The 16,896-nt window shown below is 38.2% G+C and overlaps 1 protein-coding gene across 2 annotated transcripts in view; it reads right to left on the minus strand.

Moving 5' to 3' along the window:
• The window catches only part of LOC126470438 (U2 snRNP-associated SURP motif-containing protein), a 161,165-nt gene that overhangs the window by 114,566 nt on the left and 29,703 nt on the right, over positions 1 to 16,896 (minus strand). For both annotated transcript variants that reach the window (XM_050098288.1, XM_050098281.1), the window contains exons 6-9: positions 14,859 to 14,941; positions 14,596 to 14,761; positions 10,288 to 10,451; positions 601 to 669 (exon numbers count right to left, since the gene is read on the minus strand). In XM_050098288.1, the coding sequence (XP_049954245.1) occupies positions 601 to 669; positions 10,288 to 10,451; positions 14,596 to 14,761; positions 14,859 to 14,941 (482 nt within the window). The remainder of the gene's footprint in view (positions 1 to 600; positions 670 to 10,287; positions 10,452 to 14,595; positions 14,762 to 14,858; positions 14,942 to 16,896) is intronic.

Below are 16,896 nucleotides of genomic sequence, written 5' to 3' on the forward strand. Positions count from 1 at the left end.
TTATGTTTACAATGATTTAATTCTCTTTCTGTGATAAAAGCACTGTGAAAGTACTAGTCTTCAACAGAAAACTAAAGTTCAGTAAAGCCAGCACAGAATAAACAATAAATAGCCTTAATCTGGACAAAAATGAAGCATCACTGTTGAGAAATTAGACATATAAATTGCATCAAGTAGTATGTACAGAAGTTTGGTGGAAGTGTTAATTGGAACTGTGTCACTTAAAAAGTTACGTACACCGAATTGCATATTAAAGACTGAAAGAAAAACTTGAGCTGATGGCTAAACATCTGGAAAGTAGCAATGGGCAGATTTCCTTTGACTAATGCACTCAAATTATCTTTTCTTGGCGAAATGCTTCATAAATACTTTCCTGTCAAGAATTCTTCATAAAAATTTGTTATTTTTCAGTATACTGCAAAAGATAAGGATGAAGAGTTGTTGAAAACATCTCATCAAAAATTCTACCCCACCTGAGAGAGGGTAGGTGACAGTCTCTCATTTGTTTGAACAGTCCAATACTATTGTTTTCCCCACAACAAATCTAAATACTCAGTAATATAATCCAAAGAGCTTTTTACAAAGTACTGTAGATGTTACCTTGTCCAATTCTGCCTTCTGCTCTGGCTCAGTTGGATAGGGTTCATTTGGTCGCAGCAGGTGCAGAACCTGTGAAAACCAAATTTGTATTCTGATCTAAAATGCACTACTATCAGAAGATTGCAGCAAAAGCAAGATTGCAATATGTGTATGTCTTTAAGTGTAACCTACCACCACCACAAGATAAACAAGCATGCGAGTTGTGAACAGCATACACCTCTTTCCCACGTAATGCTCAATCTACTTAAAATTTTTCCTAACCTGCCTTACAGTACCCTCACATGATCTCATGATGACAACTCAGACTAACAGGAGGCTACGAAAAAAGGTCAGTTTTTGTAATTACTTAGCATGTTTTGGGTCCTCATGAAGAAATCATAAATCTCACCAAATGAGTAACATCACCACCTCCTACAGTTATGCAAAGAAGAAGAGAATTAATGACTGAAATAATCTTACAGCACTCAACTACAAACTTAGAAGTAGATACTATTAGTGAATTCTGGTTCTCAAAATACACCTTTCTAGAATTCTTGCCATCACTTGATACGTATAAGTGGTCTTACCAATCAGTTTAAGTTAAACATAGCAAATATTACACCATTAGTATCAATGTAGCTACTAGAACCAGGAACATTTTGCATAAACAGTATTTTTTGAAATATTGTGAAACATGGCATTTTTTGCTTTTCTGAGAAAGAATGTTGTAAATCTGAATGCAGTTGTTTACTAGTTTGGCACCTTATGGTTACTGAACACTGAAATTATACTTTGTTTTTTCTGAAGGCCGAAGTCCACATATAATCTTAAGATGACAGTTGACTTTCCACATAAGAAATAAGGCTCTAGATTTTAAGTCAAATGAAAATAGCCTACTTTCAAGCAAAAATAGCTGCTTTCAAAGAACTCCATTCCAGTAACAGTTTGTCACCAATATCATATTTCTGGGCACTTTCCCACAACCAATAGTACCAAAAATCAAATGTTTTTGAGGGATCTTTAATGCGTTGCGCTAATTACATTGCCTATTTTCACAATAAACAAGTATAAATATGAAAAACTTGGAAAGTTCTGGTAGAATGTAAATACTTTTGGATTAAAGCTGAAAGCAGAGGTATTAGATTGTTGACAAGCACACACAAAAAGAATGAAAACCCACTAGCTTTGAGAATAATTCTTTTACAAGCTAGAGTAAAGCATGCGCATGCGACCCCCCCCCCAACACACGTCCTTATGTCCCTACATGGTGCTGGCCAGACGAATAGTCAAACATAACTTCAGTTGGCATGCCCTTCCGCGTGTTCATAAGTGTGGGCCTATGAGCTCGCTACCTGTCACATCGCAAAACCCCTAATTAATGAACCTACTATTAAGGAAATCCCACTTTTAATGAATACTTCCATCAGTTCCAGCAAAACTCCCTTAAAGACAATGTCATTTCTTCCTGCTTTTAACAACCCCACTTTAAGAAAACGTCTGCTTTATAGGAACTAACATAAAAAATTTTGCAAATTGAAATCCTAGTTTTACGTAATTTCTAATGTGTTCAAATGAGTTTCTGATTTCTTTCCATTTCACATAGGTTGTATTTTTTTAGTGTGATGCAGTAAATGGTAATCGATTCATCTGGTTGACATGTAACTATGCCAAAGTAAACTGCTCAACTTCCCTTGCACAAATACAAGCAGAAGCATTGAAGGAATCAGCAGAAGCATTGAAGGAGTCAGAAATCTGTTTCCATGTCACTTAGGTCTGAGATCAATGCCACAGAGTCCACAAAGTGTGAAGAGTGTATTTGTTCGTTTGATGAAGTGTCGAGGTTATCAATTTTATTTTTATAGAGATATCAGGTGCAAATGTAAACAGCTTACAGTTCAACAAAAGCTGATGAGCATTCACAATGCCCATGACAATCTTCATGAAAATTTTTCCAACACAGCACAGAAATACATTTTAATGTCGTCTACATGTGAGGTTTATTCAAAAATAAGAAAGTGTTCTGAAATGCCAAAGCTATGGAATGATTAACTTAAAAAACATCATAATCCGTTGTTTCAAAGTGTAAGTGGACACAGTGAGGCTTTGATCACAGAAATTATAAACTATGGGAAGAACACTTCAGTGCCACGATTGATGCAGGGTTATGAGTCCAAATACATTTTCAAAGCTGATGAAACGGACATCTTTTATAATTTACTTCCTACAAAATCACATTTCATTAAACAAGAAAAATGCCATAGACAGGGAGGGGCGGGGGCTAAGGAGGGATAGCAATGTTACTGGGTGCCAATAATAATTAAAAGTTGCCCCCAGTATTATTACCAGGTATTTCGAAAACATAAACATACAGTACTTTCTTTCTACTATGAGTACAACAGCAGTCCCTGGAGACATCAGAAATGACTTTTTCACGTGTTCAGATGCCAAAGATAGGTTCAGCAGGAAGGAAAATTGTACATATTATTGACCTACGGCCCTGTACATACCAAGGAAACAAAATTTCCAAGGAGCATAAATGTTGAGTTCCTTCCTGTGAATTGCAGGAGTCATTTGCCGTCTCTGGATATGAGCATAACACAAACTGTTAAAGCCAAATGCAGAGTAGCAGTTGTACAGAAGTTGATTCAATTCTTTAAGAGGAAGAGATGAGGCTCAGCACTGCTATGCATATGTTTGTGGTAGCCTGAAATTCTGCAACATAAAGACCGTATTGATTTTTAAAAAAAAGTAAGTAAGTCTGACTGTGGTACATCACTTGCTGCTGAAGACGACATAGCTCCAGAAGAAGAACAGTATAGCAAAACTGATAATTTTGAAAATGGAGCATTCAAGGACATTGTGTTTGTTTCGATGATGACATACTGACTTCCATACATGAGACCGATTCAAGTGAAACGCTTCTAAGTCAAGCAACACAAGCAGGAGCTGGCAGTGACAATGATGATGAAGAAGAAGAAGAAGAAGAAGAAGGGCAGTATTGCATCTAGTTTTGCTGCTGCAGTGCAAGGAATTGACACTGTCAGAAATTTCTTTCCCTCTTTTAATGCAGGTGTATCAATTCTAACCAGCTGGAGCAACAACTTCTTTCACCACAATATGCTGGAAGGACAGAACAAATTATGCATCTTGTTAAAAAAAAGGTGTGTTCTGCAAAAAATATAATAATTGCATATTTACTGCATTTACATTTTGAGCACAAGATATTGGTAGTTTTGTAATTAAGTAGTGATCTATCACCTAAACGTGCTTTGAATATGATTGTGGGTCACTCTTTCCATAGACTCTGGCAAAAAAACCCATTTAAGGAAAACCCCCATTTAAGGAAAACCCCCATTTAAGGAAAACCCCCATTTAAGGAAAACCCCCATTTAAGGAAAACCCCCATTTAAGGAAAACCCCCATTTAAGGAAAAAAATACTTGGGTCACCAGTGATTCATTAAAACAGGAGTTTTATTATACTATAATTGTCACTTGTTTAGTATCAATGACTACATAAAGTTGAAAAGCATCTCATTACTGAACCTAATTTTGACATGAAAAGACTCATTCCTTCCTATGTCATCATAAACTGCTTAACAAAAATAACTTACGGGCCTATTTTTAGAGTGATACACTGGTTTAACTTCCTGCTCCATCCAAACCTTTTTCATGTTTTAGGAGCTAACTAGCTAGAACATACTGAAAAGAAACATCAAGACTTTTTCATGTTCTGTGTAATATAACATAGAAGAAGGAAACTTTCTTCCTTTTTGGTTTTCTCCAGCACATATTGACTTGCCAATTAAATGAAAATAAACATGTAGCCTTGAATGTGTGAATTACAGATAACGGCTGTTCATAGCACACACAAAATTAAAAAAATATATATATTTTGTAGTCTGAAGTAAAAATGTTGAAAGCATGTAACATAAGTAAATGCTTATCCAGGCACTTCACATGGCCTTCAAATATTTGTCAATTGGGGAATGTTGTTTCTCATAGAGAACAATGACCATGAAGATCTGCAACAGGATGGCACATCACAAAGATGTATTATCAATATGAAAAATAGATACATGAGAAAAGTTATACTATGTAGAACAAAGGAAACTGCAAAAGAAACTGTTCTCCTAATCCAAGTCAGCACGTACAGTTTCACTCAATGAATAAGTCACAGAAATATGGTTCCAGAATGCGTACCATATGCTCAGAATCTACTTTTGTGCCGAGAATCGGTGTAATAAACACTAATTGATAAGTTCATATCTTTGTTTCTCACTAAATGATCTGCTGCTAATGGTCTACACCTGTTCTGTATTGACATATAAAAATTTCATTTTCTGATCAAGAGCAACATACTCACAGCCATCTGAGCTAGTTCCCAATTGCAATATTCTATACTGAAAATCGTTACAATTCAGAAAATGTATGTACAGATGTTTAGAAAGCCAAGAATTAACTTCCTCAGAACAGCAGCATGGATTTCGAAAACATCTATCATGTGAAACCTGAGTTACACTTTTCTCGTGAGATACTGAAAGTTTTGGATCAAGGCAATCAGGTAGATGCTGTATTTCTTGATTTCTAGAAAGCATTTGACTCAGTACCACACCTACACTTGTTATCAAAAGTACAATCATATGAGGTATCAAGTGAAATTTGTAACTGGACTGGATGGAGAGTCATCATCAGATGTAGATGTATGGGTATGCCATATGGAGGTGTGTTGTGACCCTTGCTGTTCATGTTGTATATTAATGATCTTACAGACAATATTAATGGTAAAATATGGCTTTCTGCAGATGATGCAGTTATCTATAGGGAAGTACTATCTGAAAGAAACAGTCAGATCCTGATAAGATTTCAAAGTGGTGCAGAGATTGGCAACTTGTTTAAATGTTCATAAATGTAAAATTACGTACTTCACAAAATGAAAAAGCATAGTACCCTTTGACTTTAATATCAATAAGTCACTGCTGGAATCAGCCAACTCTCGCAAATACATCAATGTCACACATGAAATGGAATGATCACATAGATTCAGTCGTGGGTAAAGCAGGTGGTAGGCTTCAGTTTATTGGTAGAATACTGGGGGGAGTGCAATCAATCTGGAAAGGAGATTGCTTACAAACCACTTGTGTGACCGGTTGTAGAATATTGTTCAAGAGTGTGGGATTTGTACCAGATAGGGGTAACAGTTTACAATGAATGTATAAAGAGAAGGGACGCACGAATGGTCACAGGTTTGTGTAATCCAAGGGAGACTTTCACAGAGATACTAAAGGAATTGAAATGGCAGACTCTTGAAGACAGATGAAAATTATCCCGAGAAAGTTATTAATAAGGCTTGAAGAAACAGCTTTAAATTATCACTTTGGGGGTATACTACAACCCCCTATGTATCTCTTACATAGTGTTCATGAATATAAGATTAGGATAATTACTACAGGCACAGAGGCATTCAAACAATCATTCTTGCCACACTCCATACTACAACCCCCTACGTATCACTTACATAGTGCTCATGAAGATAAGATTAGGATAATTACTATTGGCACAAAGGCATTCAAACAATCATTCTTGCCACACTTCGTATGTGAATGGAACAGGAAGAAAACTCAGTAGCTCGGATGTATCCTCTGCCATGCAGCTCACGGTGGTTTGCAGATTATAGATGTAGACGCAGAACAGTGGACTAAGATCATCGAACTCAGACTAAAGTATACATGGGGCCAATCTCAAAAGACGATTACTGGATGGAAACGTAAGAACCAGCCCCTGGCCACCTTGAAATCTGGAAATAGCTTAACAGATTGCAACAGGAACAAGATTTAGAGCAAATCTGCAAAAATAGGGATACCCAACACCATCAAACCTGTGCAGCTGTGGCGAGGTCCCAGTAACACAATATGTGTGCGCCTTCCAGTGCAGCCTCTAGCACTTGGGAACTCCTAGAGCAACTGACAATATCACCAAGTACTGGGCTAAATTAGCCAAACTAATCTGTTCTGTTTCATACATATTTACTCATCTTTTTCAGTTGTTTTCCCTAAGCGGCTTTAAGTATATCTGTCTGTTCCACTTTCATAACTTTCACCCCTTTTTTTAAATTTTAATATGTAACTTTTTGCTTCTGAAAAATAAAACAGAGAATTAAGCTTATCCACTACAGATATTTTAGAACCCAGGAATGTTAATTTAATGTAACGAAGTTACATAAAACTGCAACCAGTCACTTTTTTGCATAATTATGTTTTATTAGATGAACTGGTTACAGAACCTTTTCAGGTTCGTCTTCAGATGGTTTCTAAGGTTACATCATTATTTCTAGCATAATACTGGGTGCTGGCTCTGTGACAAGAGGATGGAACACACATTAATGTATCGCCATGACTATTGTTTATCTGTTGATATGGATGTAGATTTAGTAAACTAATTCATACAGCACAATTAAATCAACCAACTATTGAACAACCACCCACAAACAAGGCAACCACATTTTTAAGTCTGCCTTTCCTAGGGAAGACTTCTCATCAAATTGCCAACCTCTTCAAGACATACAACATAAAAATAAGATTCTTCACCAACAATAAAATACAAAATAAAATCATACACAGCACCAAAACTACACTCATGCTCAAAAATTACGGATAATGGTGATACATGGTGAAATAATACTCTGGTGGGCATTTTGCAGGTTTAAATCACCTCGAGGTATAACTATGCGGTGCATTTGACCTGCGGTCATTGCATGGTGGTACTGGCAGCAGACCACATATGCAGAGGTGTGTTGGTGCAAGTCAGAGTATGGTGCAGCGAGTAAGTGTGCAAATTTCTTCAGTCGTGCTAACCATGACTGTGTGTTGAAAATGGCTCAAAGAACACATATTGATGACATTATGAGGGGTAGAATACTAGGGCGACTGGAGGCTGGTCAAACACAGCAGGTCATAGCACGGGCCCTCCGTGTGTCACAAAGTGTGATCTCATTATTATGGCAACGATTCCAGAAGACAGGAAACGTGTCCAGGCACTACAGTACAGGACATCCACAGTGTACAACACCAAAAGAAGACCGATATCTCATCATCAGTGCCCGCACACGGCCACGGAGCACTGGAGGTAGCCTTGCTCAGGACCTTACCGCAGCCACTGCACAGTTGTCTTCAGACACACAGTCTACAGACGACTGAACAGACATGATTTATTCGCCCGGAGACCTGCAAGGTGCATTCCACTGACCCCTGGTCAGAGGAGAGCCTGTAAAGCCTGGTGTCAAGAACACAGTACATGATCATTGGAACAGTGGTCACAGGTTATGTTCACGGACGAGTCCAGATATAGTCTGAACAGTGATTCTCACCGGGTTTTCATCTGGCGTGAACTAGGAACCAGATACCAACCCCTTAATGTCCTTGAACCGGACCTGTATGGAGGTCGTGGTTTGATGTTGTGGCGTGGGATTACAATTGGTGCACGTACACCCCTGCATGTCTTTGACAGAGGAACTGTAACAGGTCAGGTGTATTGGGACCTCATTTTGCACCAGTATGTCCACCTTTTCATGGGTGCAGTGGGTCCCACCTTCCTACTGATGGATGACAACGCACGGCCCCACCGAGCTGCCATCGAGGAGGAGTGCCTTGAAACAGAAGATATCAGGCGAATGGAGTGGCCTGCCTGTTCTCCAGACCTAAACCCCATCGAGCACGTGTGGGATGCTCTCTGTCGACGTATCGCTGCATGTCTTCAAATCCCTACGACACTTCAGGAGCTCCGACAAGCAGTGGTGCAAGAATGGGAGGCTATACCCTAGCAGCTGCTCGACCACCTGATGCGGAGTATGCCACCCTGTTGTGCGGCCTGTGTACATGTGCATGGTGACCATATCCCATATTGATGTCAGAGTACATGCGCAGGAAACTGTGGCGTTTTGTAGCACATGTTTTTCGGGACGGTTCTCTCAACTTATCACCAATACCGTGGACTTACAGATCTGTGTCATGTTTGTTCCCTATGTGCCAATGCTATTAGCGCCAATTTTGTGTAATACCACGTTGTGTGGCACCACATTCTGCATTTATCCTTAATTTATGAGCATGAGTGTACTATAAAACAGTATCAAAAGTCAGGTGTTTACAAGTTCACTTGCAACTCATGTCCAAGCTTCTACATTGAACAATCTGGTAGAAGCTTCACAACACGATTTAAAGAACACATAGATGTGCTCCGTCGTAACAACCTGAATAAATAAAACTTTGCCTCACATCTTGCCCAACACAATCATTCTACAAACGGCACAGAACAAAACCTCCAAATACTTCATTTTGCCAACAAATGCACGATACTTAACCTTCTTGAAGAAACTGAAATACTTATCTACACAAATACAGCATCTGACTACTTACTCAATGACCAAACTGAACTGAGAAACAAATTTTTCCACCAGAACTTTGAAGATTTACTAGTTCAAAACAACTAACCACTCAATCAACCCTACATCCCCACCCCACCCCACCCCCCCTACCCCTTTCCTTACATCTTAACGCCATTGGTGTCAATGCAAATATCCTACCACAGAATAAAACCTGTACTATATCTCTAAATGGTAAAGCCCTCTACTGTTAAAATAAATAAGTACTTTTATACATATTGCTTCTAGCTGGAACAAACAGAATCTGCCTTTACCAATGTTCCAGGTCATATTAATGCAAGAACAAAAATAAGTCAACAGTTCACATGACCTTTTGTTCTTGGTTTTTAAATATGAAGTGTACAGTCCATTACAAACACTATAACTTTTCTACATATTACCTATAGAAAAAATAAACAGAATCTACTCTTTTTAATATAACAGATAATATTAACGTAAGAACAGAAGTAAATCAACAGTCCATTTGGAGGTTTGTTATTATTATTATTATTTGAAATTTAAATATAAAGGTCATGGTCATACAAAAAGCTCTACCTCATTACAAATTCAATAACTCTGAATTATTGAACACTGGGCATTCAGGTTAAGGCCAATCTTAATTAAAATATTTGCTACAAACTGACTGCATTATACGTTAATATACAAATAGAAATAAGACATCAGATCACTTGAAGTTTGTTCTTGTAGTAATTCATTTATTTATTTTGTGCTCTTATGTTATCGCCAGTCTGATTAAAATATTTGACCTTATATCGACTTTACTGCAAGTAAAAAAGAACAAATAGTGTCTCTATGCAAAGTAGACTTATGCCACATCTTTCTGTCAATATCTTTGTTACAAGCAACAGTTGTATAGCACATGCTGGATGCTGGCAAAGTTTCACTGTCAAGAGTGCAAATTCATATAGATGGTGTAAAAGTGTGCAAGCTGCTATACAAACTGACCATCAAAATGGAAGCAAACAGATAGACACTAACGGAAAAAATCCGCCCATACTGTCGCAGTAAGTAAAAAACTAAATTTACATCCATACTGAAAGATAAACAATATTCATGGTGATACGTTAAAGTGTGTTCCATCTTCTTGTCACAGAGACAGCACCCATCATTATGCTAAAAATAATTATGTAACCTTCAGAAACCATCTGAACATGAACCCGAAAAGGTTTGAGAACTGGTTCATGGAATAAAACATAATCATTCAAAAAAGTAGCTGGTTGCAGTTTTATGTAACTTATTTACAAAACAGAGAATGCTTCAGCATAAATCATACCTTGTGCCTGTCCTTTTTGTGCGGCTGAGCGTTGAAGGGCAATCCAGATGGTGGTGGTGGCATTGTTAATTCCAACATTGCTGGAGGGATATATATGGGGTGTGGTGGTATAGGCACAGCTTTTCCCCAACCCAGTTTCATTTCGTAAGACATAACATCCTTGCCTGTAAAATAAACACACATTCCATATGAATTGAAGTGCAATTCAGACATTGTCATATATTGGGAGAACCCAATATTTCAGGGAAATATCAATCAAATGATATAATTAAACAGTTTCTATGCATAAGTCATAACTTAACGTTAATACATTATAACACATGTATTGTTCCCAGAAAAAGTCCACTATGATAATTTCAACACCAAATTGATGAAAGACACTTTTAAATTCTTTATCTTCCCACAACTCAATTTTTATTTTTGTATTCCTGGAATCATTTGTGTCACCGAGAGAGGCCACACCTCCACAACAGGTTTCAAATTTAATAAAATCCTTGTGCATGCAGTGAAATATCATACGGTAAAATAAATAAAACACACTTATATTCTCACCAGAACACAAATGTCTCCAAAACTGATTGCTGTTTCTTAGGGGGAATCATTTTACTTATTGCATTTGGATGGGGTAATTATCCAACTTGCTACTGCTTACATGAAGGATCCACAAAGGATGGCGTAGATGCTATTCACACTGGAGTGGTGAATGAAGTTTGATGAGAATGCGGTGGCATCCACACCGAGAACCAGAAGGCCTACATATGGATACATTTTGAAGCACAAATGGAACATGCAATTACAACAGCATAACACACTGGCAATAACAGAACACCACATAGTTTGTGAGGAGCCAATAAAGATACATGGGAATTGCTAATCAGTGACAAATGGCACAAGCTGGTACAGCAGAAAATAACAGAATGTGGAACATTATACACTGCATTTCAACAAGACTGTGGGGCACCCACATGAGTAACTACAAGGAAATGTCTGGTCTCTGAGATGACTGCCTAAAGGAAAGCACTTCCGTTGCTAGGAGGTTGTCAATGAAACTGTGGCACCATAAAAATGGCTCAACTCAGGAACCAGTACAGAGGGAGAATTTTGTGAGACAGCTGAAATATCAGGACATACTTTATGTATTTTAAAGTTTGTGTGTCTGTCGACCTGCCAGCACTTTAATTTGGTAAGTCACATCATCTTTGTTTTTAGATATATATTTCCTACGTGGAATGTTTCCCTCTATTATAACCATATCAAAAGTATGGAATAACTTAGACAGATTTGTTCTGAACTTTTAGAGTTGATATAACTTGTCAAAAACAAAATCTGGTTGCTTACATAACTAAGGAACTATTTGCTGTGCTACATTCGGCTCAATAGTTTTTAGATCTTGAGCTCCATCATAGTGCTGTGACAAGTTTCACGAAAATCAATAGATTCAGTAGTAGTACATGGGGGAGTACTACAGAAATATTCCTGTGCTCTGTCATAAGGCAATAACAGGCAAAGTGCAGAGACTCATGTATAATGAATGACAGAAATATTTTGAGCAGTGTGAACTCAAATGGGTTCTACTTTGAATGTAGCCACCAGTAACTAATCATATTCAGTAAGTACAAAAATTTATAGCACATGCCTCATTTCTTTGATGTCGTATAGAGTAGATGACATTTTTGGGAAGAGCACAAATGTTCCTCATCTACAGAACTTCAATTAATAATGTATTACACAGACCATCAAAATGTGGCTTAATATGAGGGCAGGCCATGTCAACTTCAAGTGTGCACAACATGCTGCATGGGTGTGGCCTGTGGCTCAGCCTGTCTCAACACTGTTCTGTACGTCTTGGCCTTTCTCAATCTTTTTCAGAACTACTCATCAATACAACACAACACTTCATTTAGCCGTATGACGTGACTGTTTGTTCTGGCATTCCCCCCCCCCCCCAACTTTCTTCAGTTGGCAGAACCATAGTAGTAGCACTGTCTATCCCCCGCTATTTGCTTGTGGTACAGAGGAAGTTCAAAGATGCAATAGCTGTTTGCACAAAAAGAGACAATCTAGAGAACTAGTGTCACAAGCCTTTAAAAATGAATGGAAATCACATTATTTTTTGAAGAGAAGGGACAGAATTATCAATATCTATTCTGCAGTCACATAATTAATCGCTGCCACAAATTTGTTACAGAACATTGTTCTAACACCATACAAAAAGAATTTAAAGGTTTAGCTGATCCTGAAAGAGAAAAAAAATGTCAATGTCCAACAGACTATTTTTACAAGATTTATTGTTTCGAACACCAAAAACCATTATTTGCCAAATTTGCAGGCACTGAGCATGTGACCGAAGTGTTGATACAAATAGTAAACTGAAGTCACACACATTATTATGCCGTCAGTTTCAACAGTTTTTGGTGTCACTGAAAGAAGAATGTGGAGATGTTTTATATTGCTGTGAAATATATTTGTTAAGTCAAGGGGAATGTCGGGACAGATTTTTCAATTTAGGGGCTGCTATTGTTGAAATTTTGAATGAAAACAGAAAATAGGTAGCAAAATTAGAAGATCTGTAATTGATTGTGGCCCTCGCATTTTTAAGGGACTTGACTGCACAGGACTGCAGTAAGACATTTAAAAAGAAAATCACATTGTGGAAGGGACAACTTCTGAAAAAGAACACACTCAATTTTCCTGGCATTAAAGAAAACATGAATTTTGAAGAATTCATTGCTGTGTTTAAATAATTACAGGAACAGTTTTTTAAACTTTTTAGGACACTCCCAATCTCACATGTTTTTGAGCTGTTTACCATTTCAGCACCACTGTGCACTTTCAGATATGTCAATGAACAATCTGCATTGTAATTTCCATTTAAAAGATTGAGTGGTTTACTTTAAAACAGTCCAGGAGTTCTACGAAGTTTGCTTGGAAAGGGTTCCCATATCGCCATGATGAAGCTGCAAGAATGATATCAATGTTTCGATCAACATATGTATGTAAATGGCTCTTTTCACTTATGTAACTAAATATGTCATGATTATATGGTGGCTTGAGTGAAAAAAATCTGTGAAATTATGTCTGTCCATGCATTGACAATTTGTGACACGTACAAATGTTACTTTGTATCCAGTGAGCCAAAATATTTTCAAATAATAGTGAAAAGCATTCTGTTTGTGATCCACGTTGTTGAGAAATATGAAAGTGAAACCAAGCTGCACTCAAACCATTCGCTATTCTTTTCACAACTGAACTGTCACACAATGTGGCGTGCTGCCGTTTTCCCATCCTCCCACTGAGATAGCGGCGCGCAGTAGTGCTGAAAGTGTGCAGTCAGACAGGAGAGACCTGCATGCATGCAAATCCTCTGCATATTTATAGTTCTTGGCCATCCCTAGGTTACATTAATACACACTTTGCCCATTTTTAACTTTATATCTACATGTTTCATGGCATTTGGACTTCTTATATATAAAAATAATGAAAACAATCAATTATTGACAAAATTATTTAATTGCATAGATAAAATATCGACTCACCAAGCTTTCGGAGCCAGTGGCTCTTCTTCAGGCAGAAGGGTTGAAGGAGAATGAAGAGGGGTGAAGGAAAAGGACTGGCGATGTTCTAGGAAAAGGTGTCCATTTCGAGAAAGTCACCCAGAACTGTGGGTCTTCCACCTTTAAGCTGTCAGGTTTTCAAATTTCGTCCAATGCATACCGTGGGTCTTCCACCTTTAAGCTGTCAGGTTGTCAAATCTCGTCCAATGCAGCCCTCAACACTCAGTCTTTCCTTCTCATCCCATACAGTAAGTCTCTCCTGACCTGCAGTTTTGGGTGACTTCCCCAAAATCTACCCCTCTTCCTAGACCTCTCCAGTCCTTTTCTTTCACCCGTCTTCCTTCCGTTCAATCTTTGTGCCTGAAGAAGGAGCCACTGGCTCCAGAAGCTTGCAAATTGCAACCGTCTTTTATGTGAGTGTTCTTCCGCCACTTGATCAGTAGATTTTTTATCTATCTAATTAAATACTTAAAGGGGAAGAGTTCAGTAACACCAATTCATCACTAATGATTTTGCTGTGTCCTGACTAAAGTGTGGTTAACCTGCTGACAAAAAGGTCCAATTTTCTGCAACTAATACAGAAAAGAATATGGGATGTGCATAGTAAATGCTGTCAACCAAGGGTCATTATGCTATTACCATAACAAGATGCACAACAATGCAAAAACTTAAAAATAAACTAGAATTAATGCAGTCCACAACAGAACAAAATCTTCTCCAACTACTGATGTAAAAAAAATGACACAATACATACCATTTAAACACTTCAGTGCGCGCTCACCGTCCTTCCTGTTCATGAAAGCGACGAAGCCACAGTTTCTTCCACGTGCTTTTTCTTCATCAGAACGAGGCCACATAATTTTTATGCTTGCCAATGGACCATACCGCCCAAATACTTCCATCAATTGCTTTTCAGTAATCTAAACAGACTCTTCAGCTCAACATGTGATCCAAATTAAGCAGGAGAAATTTTGTTTCAATCTCAGAACATTTATTTGTAATTATCCTCTTTCTTACCTTTGGATTCAGGTTGCCAAGGTATAAGTTGGTGGTTGTTGGATCTCCATTGTCATAAGACCCATACTTTGCATCATCTGGAGCTGTTAACACAATAAAGAAACATGTTTAGATAAATCAATAGGAAGTAAATCATCATCTCCTAGTTTAATTATAATATATGGACATTTTTGAACAAAGTAAAACATAAAACATGGTGTCCCTAAAATCCCACTCTCATTTTAAAAAAAAATCCATAATTGGATATTAATAATGGTAGCGGCTTTCGAAGTTTGCTTTTTTTATTCTCTATTGCGGATTTGAGTTGGAGCTCATCAAAATGATGACAGATCAGGAGATGGTACAATGTGTCATCTGGCACACAAAATCCAAATCTGTAACAATGGTGCTGCGTAATTATCAACAGCGGAATGAGAGAAAACCATGGGCAAAAACAGCATAATGAGGTGGTTCAAAAACTTTAAAGAGAGAGTCTCAGACATTCATCGAAGTGAGCATCTCACTGTGCCTCAACAGGTGTTGACAGGGTGCAAATTGCATTTCAGTGCAACATCTGGAGTCAATTTGTCGAGCACCTCACAAATTGCAGGAAGTAAGATCAAGTGTCCATAAACAATCACACTTTTTTGTGTACAAAGTGCAAATGGTCCAAGTACTGCAGTCAAATGATTGTCCTCTGCGGCATGCATTTTCCATTTCCCCATTGGGCCTCCCTACATGCTGAAAATGACTACCTGAAAAGGTGTCTGTTTTCAAATGCAGCAACGTTATACATTTTTGTACATGTAAATCACTATACTAGGATTTGGGACTCCTAAAAACCACGTCATCCGTGAATAGTGCAAAGATTATGCAGCCATCCACCATTTTCCAGATTGAAGGTGCACCCTCACAATGGAGTTTGAATGTGTTGGATGTGCTGAATGACACATTTCCTAAGAAGTGGATGGGTCCCGATGGCCCCATCACATGGTCCCAGCATTTTCTGAACATACATCTATTTAAATGTACACAATACCAGTCAAAGGCATAAATGAATTAAGTTTCTTGGGGACTCAGGTTGATAATTTTTGCTTTCACATCATCTATCCAATCGGTTATGGTAAATGACAGGTAAGTCTCCTGAAGATTTTAACCTTTTACTGCTGTTTTTCTTATAACATTCAGTAAGATTAATAACTTGTGACTATGCTGGAGGAGAGTATGTGTCATTTTAGGCCTGGAAAAAAGCTTCAAATAGTGTTGACCAAGATGAGTGAATCCAAGTGTGCACTTCCTGTTCCTCTGGCTGACTGCAGGGCTCTCTGAGTATCGGAAATAGTTTCCCAAGGAACTAGTGTTTGCGGAAGTCAGCAAGGCCAGGCCAACTGCGTGATTCTGTCACACAGCTGGTGCTCACCTTCACCTTCACAGTCCGTGTTAAGTCATCATGATTCCTACAGAATCACCAAGTGTTACTAAAGGCACCTTCCTGCAGACAGACGTAAGAACATACTGCTGTAGCTACGGCGTGCATCAGGTGCTAATTTGGTGTTCCATCACTGTCATCCAATCAAGTAAGTTTACGTCTGTGCCTTGGTGTGAAGGGCAAGACCAATGAGTGGGACACTGCAATCATCCAGTACCAACTCTTTGATGTTAAGTTACATTCTGCAAGTTATGGATGGGAAACTTCAGCAGGAAGGCACCTGCTACAGCCTCAGCATAGTGCATCTGCTGAATTTTTGAGTAAGTTTTATACTTTGCATTTGTGCTATCTGCTTTTCTGAGCAGCTCACAGTTTGCGTGATCTGCTACTCAATGTGTTGCAACATTAATTGTGCTGTTTCATAGATCTTCAATCCATTTATTTCAAAATTGCACAAGTTAGGAGAGCTTATCAAGTTTACCAAGCAGTCTTCCAGATAGTTGTGAGGTATCATCCAAAGTGAGGTATCATCCAAAGTGAGGTATCATCCAAAGTGAGGTATCATCCAAAGTGAGGTATCATCCAAAGTGAGGTATCATCCAAAGTGAGGTATCATCCAAAGTGTCAGAA

The sequence above is a fragment of the Schistocerca serialis genome, chromosome 1, assembly GCF_023864345.2.
Source record: "Schistocerca serialis cubense isolate TAMUIC-IGC-003099 chromosome 1, iqSchSeri2.2, whole genome shotgun sequence".
NCBI lineage: Eukaryota > Metazoa > Arthropoda > Insecta > Orthoptera > Acrididae > Schistocerca > Schistocerca serialis.